A 13,585-nucleotide genomic window follows, 5' to 3' on the forward strand; every position below is an offset into this window, starting at 1 on the left:
CAGGTGTCTCCGTTTCTGGTGTTTTCAGGCGAGCGCTGCAGTTTCTGAGTGCATTGTTTGCATACTGAGGATCATTACATCATATGATACAAACATGAGTTTCAAAATACATAACACTAATTAACACTGATATTGAAGTAGCATAAGGAATGTATGAGTTGTTTTTAATATCTAAAACTGAAGACAACTCCATATTCAGACATAAATATCATCCATTACTGTAGATGCATTTAATGGATTTCACATTTCTGTTGTGTACTGCCATCCAAATGATATGATCGTGTACAGTGCTCTCAAAACTAGACGCATGTTATTATGTAATATATGACAAACACTAAGGGGTGAACAAACACTCTTAAAGTAAAGTACTCGCTGATTCATTGTATTGTATGACTTGGGATTAAAGATGGTATGCATTACATGATTGCATCACATAATCAATTATCAAACAAGTTACAATACATAATATGTGGTGAGAAAATCTGCATTCTTTTCTTAACGTCAGAAAAATTGGATAAATTGCAAAAACGGTAAATTCTAAAAAAGACTTTAAAAAAGGTAGAAAAGTCCGTAGAAATGTTTGTTGCCGCTTGTAAACACAAAATTTATACTGGGCCCCTCCTTGTGAGCTCATCGCCATCAGAAGCGCACAAAGGGTTAATAGTACGTCTACTGCCTGTAGCTACACTGCAAGCTTCCTGGGAATAGGCCTATAGAAGAGCTGATAATTAAGCATGCTAGCAACAAGGTCACCGCCGGTGTTTGGCACCTGCCTGTCCAACAGAAAGTAGGCCAACTCCACATCTGCAGGTAAAAGTCAACCAAAGGTTTATTTTATTTAAAATAGGGGCAGTGCACATTAATAAACACAAACATGTAAATGTGCAAGATTATAGCCGTAGTCTGGTGAAACAAACAAAATAGGTCTGATTAGTTACTTTAGGATTTTATAGTGGAATAATATGAGAGAATTTAATTTAATGTCATGGACTGAATGCCTGGAAAGGATTTATTCCCAGACTCAGTGTGTTGTCCACTAACAGCGCCAGGGAATTACACTGCCCAAAAATATAAACCCAACACTTTTGTTTTGCTCCAATTTTTCATGAGTTACAATCAAAAGAGCTAAAAAGAAATTATATGTAAATAAAATACCTTTTCCTCTCACATTTTGTTCCCAAATGTGTTTGAATCTGTGTTAGTGAGCGCTTCTCCTGTGCTGAAATAATCCATCCACCTGACAGGTGTGGCATATGAAGATGCTGATTAGACAACATGATTGCACAGGTGTGCCTAAAGCTGGTCACAATAAAAGGCCACTCAGACCTCAGCAGGTGCTTATGGTTCTTGATGCAATAAATGATATCACATCAGAAAAAACGGGATGCAATTTTCTCAGGGAAAAATGTAACTGCACTCAAGGAATTTTCATCACAAAAACAATTATATCATGCAGCACTACATAACAAAACACATTAAAAAATTGTACTTCAACAAGCATTAATAATCACTATCCAGATCAAGTCTCCACCAGGAGCGTCAAGGAGATACAGAGTACTACTATATCCAGATGTAACCTGATCCAGGCCAAAAAAAATACTGCAGCACTTCTCGAATTTCATACAGAAAGTCATCTTAACATGGAAACGTGAGACAGCTGTAGTTCAGGTAAACTCCAGACACATAGCATCAGATGACAGAAGAAGCTTACTTTGAGCTAAATGGCCAACTTACCATATGAATGACGCTCATGCGGGCATTGTGGTAACACGATATTGACACCCAGCATCTGACGACGACGACAAAGTCTCTTGACTTGGAGCCAAGGCCCACAGGTGTTGATGTCAGCGGTTATGACTTATTGTAAGCGAGGCTTTTCCTTTGCCTTGAAGCCTCGTTTACAACTTCTGAAGCAAAACTAGGGTTGATGTTGAAAAAAAAAAAACATTTAACAGCAGCTTTTTAGCTGCATTTGCTTGCAGATTACAGCTTGTTATATGGTCTAATAAATGGAAACAACTCGAAGAAGTTACCGTACAGCTAAGACAACTAGAAAGTGACACCATGTACAAACAAATAAAAGGAATAAGGACGACACTGGATTTTCGTTGCAAGGACTGGTCAAGCATATCTCTTTTTTTTGAAGACATAGGTACATCCCATAGGTACATCCCATAGGTACATCTCATAGGTACATCTCATAGGTACATCCCATAGGTACATCTCATAGGTACATCCCATAGGTACATCTCATAGGTACATCCCATAGGTACATCTCATAGGTACATCCCATAGGTACATCTCACAGGTACATCCCATAGGTACATCTCATAGGTACATCCCATAGGTACATCTCATAGGTACATCTCATAGGTACATCCCATAGGTACATCCCATAGGTACATCTCATAGGTACATCTCATAGGTACATCCCATAGGTACATCGCATAGGTACATCCCAAAAACACGTTGTTATTCCCCCGAAACGCCAGAGGGCGCTGTGGACATTGAGCGACACTCCTAAACAAGCGCGCGGAAATCAACTTATTTCAGAACTAAGAAGAAGTGAAATTACGAAAACAACAACATGGAGCTAGAAGACAACAATAAAAGCGCCACATGTGCAAGTAATGAAGAGCAGAGAGTCAGTTTCCCTCAAGTTACCGTCGTCGTTACGCGGTGGACGCTGGACTTCCTGTTCGTGAGTTTGTGTCGGTATTTTAAGGAGGACAAACTTGATGAATTTAATGACACGCTGTCCAACTACGAGGGTAAGTCTTTAAAGATTCATGTAAACAGTTATCAACGTTGTTATGTATTGTTAGAGTTATCTTTAACGAAAGGTACAAGTCTATGGTGCACATTTGGAAAAAAATGAAAAAGTGACTCTGGGTTAGTTAAAGATAGAAATCTTAAATTCGAGATAAAATAAAGCTGCAATGAAGAAAGTGAAATACCTCCCCCAGCATAGAAACAGACAACGACTGCTAGAATAACATCCAATGGTTTTATGTTGAATTGCTCCAGAGGGGCGATCATGAAAGACTGAATGTTTGCAGGTCTTGATATTAAAGGAGGTAGACCCCCATCCCATAGACCAGGGATGGGGCAACAACGTCACAAGCAAGGGCCACATTCAATTAGTTCTCCCTGCCAAAGAGCCAAATTGTAGTATACAAAAACGATCAATTATGAATCAATTATTTAAAGAAAATCAATTATGTCTCAAATTTAACTCGACATATACCAGTGATCAAATATTATTATGGATTTATTCTGGTTTTCATGATTTCATGGCAGATTTTGTCACATTTTCTTCATGTTTCCAATTCATTGATATGTAAAAATTGACTTGAGGGTCGATGGGGGCCGCCAGGTGCCCACCCCTGCCATAGACTGTAAATATTAGGTAATCCCACACCATTTCTAGAGAAGTACAGTTGCTGCTAGTCTCAATATTGTGGCTTAAACTGAGAAAGTGCCTCACAAAGAGTAAATAACTCTATTAACCATTAAATACACGATACCCCTTTCCCCCCCTGATGACGTCAATAAAAAGTACTGAAGCGTTTCGAAGAAGGGAAATGGGAGTGCTTCTAGATACAGTTTATCTTTATTAATTATCTGAAAACAGGGTGGCAAACACTAAATTGTTCTTCTTTTTTTTTTTTTTTTTTAGCTATTTCTCAGAGTCCACCTCTGAAGGAAGCCACTGATGATGAGAAAATAAGGATTTGTGCTTTCCTTGCGAGAGTCATGCATGGAAAGCAATTGGGTAAGTAGTGCTGTAAAAGGCCTCCCTCTTGTATAACTTTCTGCTTCTTACAAATATGTGAGCAGAAAGCATTTATTATTTGGGGGGGGGGGGGGGGGTGATGAGAGTTTATGCCGGAGGCTGTTTACAGTGGAAACTGATCCCAGCTGAGATTAAAGCTTGTGTAAAAGTGATAGATATTGGAGACATTAAATCAATGTTGTGAAGACCCAGAATAAAAAAAAGTGAAGTAACTTGAAGCTAAAGCTGTGTGGTGTTAAAATGTACCAAGCTGTAATACCTTGCTCTTCAGAGTCACATGTCCTTTTCTACCATGTAATACGCTGTTTTTCCTTAGATGTCATGTTTGAGGAGGACAAACGAGTGATACCTCTGATGTCTGCCGCGAAAATCTGGTCGGACCTGGAAGACACTGTGGCAGACAAAAGCTTGTTCAAAAATGTAACAGTCCTTTTGCTTGTCCAGGTAATCATACACCTTCACAGATTGAATATGGCATTAATAGTATGCTGATGGATGATTTCAATATAACTCAGGAGAACCCTTCTGTCTTTTTGGCTATAATGAATGCATACTATAAATTGACTGTTTAAAAGAATAATAATGTCCTGACGTCGCACGGGGAGACTTGACTCCTTTGGGGTGTTCGTTGCCTGATGTGTTTTCTCTCTTCCTAGTCTGTGGCTGTGTGCTTGGAGAAAGGCCAAAGATCCTCTGCCTACTCTGCCCTCAAGTGGTTTGAAGAAAACCATGCTTTCCCAAAGGTCTGCCCCTTTTCGCTCTCTCTCTATCTCTCTCTCTTTTTCTCTCTCTTTTTTTCAAATCACAGAGTCATAACTGGAACATTTTTGGGCCTAGGATAATTTATATATCTTAAACAATATAATTTTTCAACAGAGCTTGCGAGTTCAGCTGTCAGCAGTGGTGACCGAGAGGGAAACTTATCACCCGCTTCTCGTGACCTTCAGCTTCAGCCGCTTGCGGGAGACGATCCAATCCTACCTGGATGAGTACTTGGAGAAGAATCCATCAGACTACCTTCTAAAGGTACAGAGCCTCCTCCGGTATTTGTAATGCTGCATTATTAATCAAGTAATCAACTGCAAGGTACTGAGATAAGTGGTCAATACTTCTGGGGATTTTTCAAACAATGGGGACAAAAATATGCTTGTCTCACCTTTTTTCACCAAGTCAAAACACCACTCTGGGCTCTAGGAAGCTGTGATGAGTATTATCACATCTTTCTGACAGCCTAGAGACCACACACGGAAATGTCTAATCAACAAAACAATATTAACTGTATTAAACCCCGATTGAAAATAACTAAGTTGAAATGTGCAGAGCAGTTTGACTGCTCATAGTAGAGCTGTCTTGCAGGAAGAAAAGTCTTACATCTTTACTTGAACCCCACAGCAGGATTATTCAGTTTGTTCCTGATAAGAATACAAATGTACATATGCCTTGTTTTTGCAGCTGACCCTGTGAATAAATGTAGAGAAGATCAACTTTGTATTTCTTGAAGATAAGGAATGAGGGAAGGGATACAAGAAAATATTCAGTGTTTGTGCACGGTATCTGAGGATGAGCCCTCTATAGCATCTTTCCTTTAATACAATCAAGGGAGCGAAGAATTGTCAGGTATCTGCAGAGTTTCCGAAGTTACACCTGATTTAATCGGCAAATAGACGAGGCGTGCGGTGGATGGCTCAACACGTTTCGCTGCTGGATACTTATTCTTGATTGTGTGTTCTGCTCTGTTCAACTGTGCTGTAGTCCCTCTTGAGTAATGTTGTTTCACCTACTGAAGGTGCTGATGGGACATCATCAGTCACACTTTACTGACGATTCATCATCAAAATTAGTTGGAAGGGCAAACTGCTACATTCAGCGGAGCCTCCTCGGGGGTCTCACAGACTCGCTTATTCATGGAAGTTTCAAGAATGATTTACATACTGTCGAGGCTACAGACCAAGGTTACACTTAAAAGGGTGCTCCAATGACAGGCTTCATTCATTTAGTTTGCACATTATAGCTGCATTTAGACCTGTAAGTTCATCATTGTGGACACACACAAAAAAGAAATATGAAGTAACCAAAGTCTTGTAAATGTTTTGATTCTTTGATTCTCCATCTATCAGGAAGCCACTAAGGTGGCCCAGTCACAACAGAACGCTGAAGATTTGGAGGATGAGGAGACATTGGAAAGCACTCGGACAGAAATGAGCAACGATTCAACAGATGATACAAAGTAGGAAATAAATACAACACCTTTGCTTGCAACAGAATTTGACATTCCCTGTAATGAACAATTTTCTCATCATTTTTTTCCCTACAGGAAAAAGAAAAACACGGGTCGTGTGAGGTGTGTAAATCTCTCTCTCTCTCTCTCTCAGTAAGAACAGTAATTAAACTATGAAAAAGGAGTAATAATTTTTTACACTGTAACACATCTGCAGAACAAAACGGAAACTCCTGTCCACTAAGATTACTGATGTATGGAAACCTGACTCATGCAAAAAGGCTGTGGTCTCCATCAGAAGAATCTCGGATCATGGTATGTTTATCTTTTCCCTGCTTTTGATATATCCGTAAAAAGCTCTACGCATTAACTCAAGTAATGATGGTTTGACATATTTTAAATTGTGAGCAAATGCTAAAGAGAATGTTAAATCTTTTGCCTCTCAGAGTTATTGAAGATGTCATCAGAGAAGTCCTTCAACACCTCAAAGATGGAGAAAACAAGAAAAGCACGTCGGGTACGTTCAATCACACAGCTCAGCTCAGTGTTATGTCCAGTTTTTAGTTCCTAATCAACTACATTTAAGAAGCATCACTGAAAGAAACCTTATGTTTGGGGTGTAATCTCTTAAAATGTTGTTTATACTTTGTGTAGAAATGGACGAAGAACCTGGACCAAAAACTCAAGGATGGTGTTAAACGTCACGGCAAGGGGAATTGGTCTCGCATATTACTAGATCATGACTTTGGAGGACGCACAGGCACCATGCTTAAAGACCGCTGGAGGATTTTATTGAAGGCACGTGAAGTCAGCTAAAGGAGGGCAGTGCCTTTCTAACTTTTGCTATGTAGCAATGAGCTTGTAATTCAAACATTTCTTAAGCTGGTCCTCTCATCCAACCCTTTCTACAATGTTTTTGTGTGTTATATGATGCTGCTTTGTTTGCACTAAAAAAAAAAATACCACTAGAGGGCACTCAAGAGAGAAATTAATTTTTCAATGTGGTTTTGCCTTCTACGGTAGAATGCTTGTGATAGTTCTGAAATGTAAACTGTGTTCGCCAACTTGTACAAAGTAGTTTTTTTTTAAATATTTGAGTTAAAATTTCCTTCAGTATTTATTGACCTGTTTCAGTCCACAGTCTAAACTGTTCCCAACTGTTTGCTTTGTGGTGTGCTTGCTGCTCTGTTTTCACAAATGAAATGTCCATTGATCAGACCACCAGGGGGCGCTAAACACTTGATGATTAACTGGGTAGTTTGCATGTTAATATGACCTCATTGTTATGTTGTTAAGCAAAAATCTTATCTGAATGTAAAATATATACTTTTTTATTAAGTTACATATTTCTGACAGAAAATTGTAAATAGAATAAAACAAATAGCTTGTTTCAATAAAATATGTAGATCAATGTGAGTGGTGCTTATATGTGATAGAAAAAGCTGAATGACTGTACAAATAACACGTGTCTATACAGTGTTATGAGGTTACACATACAATGGAAATGTGCATCAAGACTAGTTATTTGAAAGTTAATTATAAAGCAATGTGTAGCATATTTTTATAAACATTTACATTGTAACAATGGTATGGCTTAAATCTGTTCTTAGTGGTTCAGACATGTGATCTGAGTGTTTCCGTTTCATTAATGAGATGGTATTGTAGACACCAGTTCATGTGTTTTCTGTGGTCCGTAGTTTGTGATCAGATGAAGACGAAGCTGTGCTGGGGTGGACAGTTGCACTGCTGGGTTCTCTGGATCTTCTTCCATGTGCCGCTGCACTGATGGTTCCCTACTGCCTGCCAGTGGAGCACAGCCTCTCTGCAACACAGACCCAAACAGTTATGATGCACATATCTGCACATTTTCTTTTTTCACAAGGATAATTTCACTTGAATTCCAACTGAATTTGAGATTTGTAGGCTGGAGAGAACAGGGAGGTAAAACGGTCCATGTACAATAAATTCAGTATCCAGGTTTTTACAACTTTTGCTGAGAGAACACGTGAAGGATCGTAGCTTCATACTTCTCTGATTCCTGACCGTCTCCTTGGCAGCTGCCACTGTTGTTTCGCATGGCAGGAGGCTCACATGCCACACACACTTTAAAGCCCTCGGTTATGTAGCGCATCCAGTGTGTGTGAGGCCGGTTCTGCACCGTACAGTGGGGTGTCCGGGACTCCAGTGTGAATTCAACACAAAACCTGAGGGGAGAAGAAGCAGGGTCATAAGAGTCACACAGTCAGTCCCTGGATGTCAACACCAATGAATCAAGATAGGGAATTAAAGTTAACACTTAATCTACGGCATCAATTTAGTGGACATAAACCTCTTCTGAAACAGGAGTATAAATGCAGCCAATGGGTACACTAAAAACCGCACACAATAACTCAGCCGCTGTCATCCAAACCTTTTGCTTGTACGCTTTTATGTGGCAGTCCTTGATATTTAATTTCAAAGGGTTGTGGGCAATCTCATGGCACTGCTATATTTAATGGTCTGTAGACAGACGTCCAGGTGAGCAAACACATTCTGGTAGCTCATGCAGATGGAGAAAACATTGGGCTGTTATCTTCTGTTCAAAATGGTTGGGGTTACACTATATAACATAGTGTCTAGCGCTGATGCACGTACATGCACAGTTACTTTCCAGTTGAGTGACCATCTCTTCTTTGTTATATTGTGTATCTTTTTCAAGTGTTTGAAAACTGCATATGAGGGATCAACGCAATAAATGTGTACATTTATATCTATCTATCAACAGATTTCATGGATCTAAGAAAGATGACGGCTGATATATCGGTATCTAATTTTTTCCCCTCCCCAATGTTGATATCGGCCCCAAAATGACCATATCGGTCAGGGCCTAGTTTGCAGTTTTAAAGTACTTAAAGAGGCAAGGAAGCCTACCCAGGGTCGAGAGGGTTTCCATAGTTGTCATGTTTGGGCCTTCCTTTGCCAAACTCCGCACTGGTGATGAATGCAGGACCTCAGAAGAGCAAACAATTAGGTTTCTATTTGTAATTTCTGAAGTGAAAAAACAAAACAAGTGTTTTAACTTCGCTCACTGGAAAAAAAACAGGAAAAAAGGGTCGATATATTCGGATTAAACTACTGATGAACAACAAATTTACCTTTTTGGTATAAAGAAACCGAAACCCTTGACTTAAAAAAAATAAAACACTGATTAGTGACATTACTGCTAACTTTGGCTTTGATCACACGCTCTGGTGGCGCACTATTATTGTTTTTCTAGTTCCACGATAATCAGGGGCTAATTATTTATGGTAATGGATCGGTGCATTGACTGGAATAATCAAAGATAGATTGGTGTATTGGAGGCTAAAAAACAAACACAATACTTATGGAACCATTTAACTCCAGACACATCCAAACACGGGTATCTACATGAATTTATTTACCTGAGTGGAGTCCACAGGGTCCACCCTGGTGGTCTCTGTACTCCCTGCAGCCACTCTGTTCCTGCAGGCTGGGACAGGGCTCTCCGCTGTTACCTGGCTGCTGCTCTACGTGTCGGACACGGACTCGCACTGAGGGTTTGCAGGGCTTGGCACATCCGCTCCAGAAGCTCCAGTTGCTCACTGCACAGTCCTGAGCTGGGTGTTCACATCCACATTGTTGGAGAAAAAGTGATAACAGGATATCTTCCTTTGTTGCAAACAATCAAGGAAAGGTGACAAGTTCAAACACCAACACTGACTCTGAGTTCTTGCAGCCTGCCTGATTACAGTTTTCCCCTGAGACGTTATGAGCCTAAATATCCCGGAAATAACTTTAGCTCAATGAAGCATTGATTGTGACTTGTAGAATTAGTGTTTCTTGCTCTACTACATGTTTTCTAAGAGCATGCCAAGTGAGCAACCATTCAATCACCAAGTCCTGTGATTTCTCTTTTCAGTTCCTCTCTCTGCTTGATGATCAAGCTTTGATGTATTAAGCATGCAGATTTGGTGTCTACCGGCCTATCACACTTATTAGGGACGCCTGGCTTGTTTGACTGGAACTGTAATTGCTACAAGTGATTGACAGAATCACATTCTTCAAATATTTGTACTAATTCCATTATGTGGGCAAGTCCTATGAACGAGGTTAGACGCAGAGCTGCCAAGGTGTACTTATTTTTGCTTTTTTTAAACGTTAAAGTAGAAAAATAAATGTTTACATTGCACTGTTGGTGCACTGAAGAACTTAGAGTGTGAGGGATACAGTAAAAGAGTTTCACAGTGCTTCATAACTGTGTATATTAATGCGTACAAACAATTTCACATGCCTGAGATGAATTTTGAGCATACCCACCCCCCTGCTATATCTGTAACACCAAGGTGCTGAAAATAATCTCTCTTCTCCAACTATCTTTACTGTCTGTCCTATACACGCATCCAGAAGACAATCAGGTTATCTCATGTCACAGCTTATCTCTCACTTGGTTTCATATAGTTAAGGTGTGTGCAAAAAAACAAACAGAGCCCTCCCCATGTGACTGATTCACGCCCCAGAGCGGCCCTTCCATTCATCCCTCACCTGGGCACTCAGTGAAGTAGTCGAAGCAGCAGTCCTTGGTCCTGACGCAGCCCTCATCGCAGTAGCATGTCCCATACACTCTATCCATCCTCCAGTCAGTGGTCAGACAGCTCAAGTCTCTACCTCTGCAGCATTTCCCTGAGCAACCTCCAGACACCAGGACAAAATTATTTCCCAAAGTGGAAACCAGCAGCAGCGAACAAGTTAGCACAGATGATCCCATCATGAGGTAGTCAGGTCGGAAGTTGACCACTGAAGCAAAACACAAGCCTGAAGGTGCTTCAGAGAGTTTTCCTTTTCTTTATGTTTACTCCCTCCTTGGTGCTACTCTTTCGTACTCATAACCATGAGAGCGAGAGGTTGGAATACCAGCCCAACCCAGCCAATACTGTTCTGCCACAGGAGCCCTTGTGACCTGGAATTCCTGTGTCCGTCTCCTGTGTCCAGCCCCTCAGTTTCCCTCCAGAAAACAAGGTCTGCAGAGCAACCTACAGCACTGAATGATACCCTGTTCCAGCTTTGCTCAGACTCCCATGCATCTCATATTGTGCCTGTCCCTTGGAGCTGCTGGCTATCTCTCTCCCTGCTCCCAGCTGAGCACCTCCCTTCAGCCGTCGCATTAGGGAGGAGACAATAAGGGCAAGGGAGGGCTGAACTGGTGGGTTTAAAGTGTGTTTTTCCTCAGGTTCTGCCCTCTCCCCATTGTTCCCTGTTCTTACCTGTCTTGTTGTTGTTGACTGTTTTTCCTTCTTAACCTCTCCATGCAGTTACTTGGACCCTGACGCCAGTCTTACCCAGCCTCTCTCTGCCACCCAAGACCTGTAAATCCAAAAAGAAAGGGAGGAATGTGAGCAGTTGGCAGGTGTCCAGACAATTGTGCCAGGGGGCCTGCTGGGTGTTGTAAAGCCACCCTTTGGTTCTCACCTCTCTATCTTTAGCTCATTTCTTTACTTTAGCTATTGTTGCTGTAATCTACCAAAACAAGCTTTTCCTGCAATACCTTGTACCTTTATTTTGGTTTTACATACATACATGCATGGAGGTGGTATCAAACTTCTCATGAATCCATCAGCAACAAAGCGATTGGAGAATTAGAGAGTATTTCCCAAAATGTGTTACTTATTCCTAACTCAATACATGCTATATCGCTGTCAACCTACAGTGACGTATAGTATAATAATCACTACAAGAGGTGAATTCCTTCCGTTTCAGTTGAGGTGCAGGCTGGTGAATCAGTAAGCTGGAGCTGTAGTGTACATGACATGTCATTTACAGGCCAGGGTGTGGCCTTCATTTATAACTCTTGATGTACAGTGCAGGGGACTGCAGATGATAAATTCATTCTATACACTGACTCTGGAGAGGAATGCAAGACTTCCTTTGCAAGGCTAATTCTTTCACCTCATTAGGATGGGGCTTGTGGCTGACAGATGATTGATTAATTGGATGATTAGATTTCCTGCCCAGAGTGCAATTAAAATGTGTTAATATATAAAAGCTAATAGCATTACATACTACTTTGCCCACTTACATTCATTTGGTGCAGAAATAATTTCTCGAGTTCACTGCAGCCTCTAATGTTCCAAAAGAAGCTCTCCTGTAATAGATGGTTCTTCATATATGGATTTAAGGACAAATTACCCTGTAAATTTGAAGGTTGGAAGCAACATTAATCACTGTGATGATGGCCCAAGGAGCCTGAATGTCTGAGGATGTTGTGAGCTCTTCATACCATTGAGTGGTACGTCCTCCGTCTCATGGGAAACAATCTAGGCCTCCGCAGGGAACATCAGCAAGGGGAGGAGGCCTCCCTGTGCCTGCTGCTACAGAAGGAGCCGATATTTGTAAGAATATGGATACGTCTGCCTCTGCTGTCCAGAAAAACAGTTCGCAGAGAGCAGAGGGGGGTCTGTTTGGGGCCTTTGATTCTTCTTCTCAACATAAGCAGGTAGGTCAAGCGACAGTAATAGCCTTCATCTTCACCATAATCATCCGCAGCAGCAGCAGCATCACTGGGGAGCATGTGTCTGAATCAGTGTATATTAAAGTTGGGGGGAGTTGAACCCAGACTGACCTCATGAAGTAACCAAACCACACTGTGTTCTTGTGGTCTTTTTCTATCGACACATTAAATCCAAACTATTGTCCTATGCTTATAATCATTATTGTAAAACCAAAGATTGTGAGACGGTTTCTGACTTCAAAATTGTGGATATGAAATGCTTTGAGTTTAGTAGGGTTACTAAAGAGGTGTCACAAAGACTAAAAAACACACATTGTATATCCAGCGCTGATTTGATCTGTCCACTGATGCGAGACCTACAGCTGCATCTGTTTGCTATGGCTCCAGCATGTTGGAAAAGGCACTTCAAAGCATGTGTGTTTTACATCTGACAGGCCCCAAACCCCAGACCTCCTGGCCCTACTGTGCACTTGTCAAAGCCGATCATCCTTCCCCGCAGTGACGCACCCTGCTTGAAGTTTTCTTAGTGTAGAGAGGAAAGGAGATTAAGCGTGTGTTAATGGTTCTCCAGATGGGACTGTGTGTGTACTGTATATGGTCTTCAAACTCTGTCACAAATTGAATTAAAAACTGTCTCTCAAACGGATCATTTCATTTGACAAATAGAGGAACAGCACAATTACTCAGATGTATTTTGCGTCTGTGCTACCACTTCTTGAACTGGGTGTAAAGAAGCGGCGGGGAGAATCCTAGCGCCATCTCGCCTACGTGGGGAATGCAAACTGTGGCCATCCCCATGGTTACCACGGACCTGGGTTGCTATAGTTTCAAAAGCTCTATTTACAAATGCTAGAATTCTGTTTTTCTTCTTATCGCAGGTTGTAAAGGTGCGCCGATGATGTCACCTTTGACCAAGATAACACTTCTTCGTATCTCACATACACACAAGAAGATATTTGAGGGGGATTACACATGTACATATACACACAATAGTATCTTCTACAGCCCCCAATACACAAAAACACTAAAGAGTTTTGTCCTAACTTCAGGAAACACAAATATTTGG

The 13,585-nt window shown here is 41.0% G+C and overlaps 2 protein-coding genes across 2 annotated transcripts; one reads left to right on the forward strand and one right to left on the reverse strand.

Annotated features, from left to right (window-relative positions):
• Window positions 1-2,185: 2,185 nt before the first annotated feature.
• Window positions 2,186-7,425, forward strand: terf1 (telomeric repeat binding factor (NIMA-interacting) 1). The gene is made up of 10 exons (XM_020646177.3): window positions 2,186-2,771; window positions 3,680-3,775; window positions 4,113-4,240; window positions 4,453-4,539; window positions 4,673-4,822; window positions 5,914-6,023; window positions 6,111-6,137; window positions 6,232-6,329; window positions 6,461-6,531; window positions 6,669-7,425. The coding sequence occupies exons 1-10, from the start codon at window positions 2,588-2,590 to the stop codon at window positions 6,828-6,830; spliced, it is 1,113 nt and encodes a 370-aa protein (XP_020501833.2). The 5' UTR covers window positions 2,186-2,587; the 3' UTR covers window positions 6,831-7,425.
• On the reverse strand, window positions 7,330-11,709 carry LOC109993278 (somatomedin-B and thrombospondin type-1 domain-containing protein). Its single transcript, XM_020646188.3, has 6 exons — window positions 11,589-11,709; window positions 10,557-11,375; window positions 9,437-9,631; window positions 8,925-9,003; window positions 8,042-8,218; window positions 7,330-7,836 (listed from the first exon to the last, which is right to left on the reverse strand). The coding sequence occupies exons 2-6, from the start codon at window positions 10,780-10,782 to the stop codon at window positions 7,719-7,721; spliced, it is 795 nt and encodes a 264-aa protein (XP_020501844.1). The 5' UTR covers window positions 10,783-11,375; window positions 11,589-11,709; the 3' UTR covers window positions 7,330-7,718.
• Window positions 11,710-13,585: the final 1,876 nt, after the last annotated feature.

This window comes from Labrus bergylta, chromosome 20 (genome assembly GCF_963930695.1).
Source record: "Labrus bergylta chromosome 20, fLabBer1.1, whole genome shotgun sequence".
Classification (NCBI taxonomy): Eukaryota; Metazoa; Chordata; class Actinopteri; order Labriformes; family Labridae; genus Labrus; species Labrus bergylta.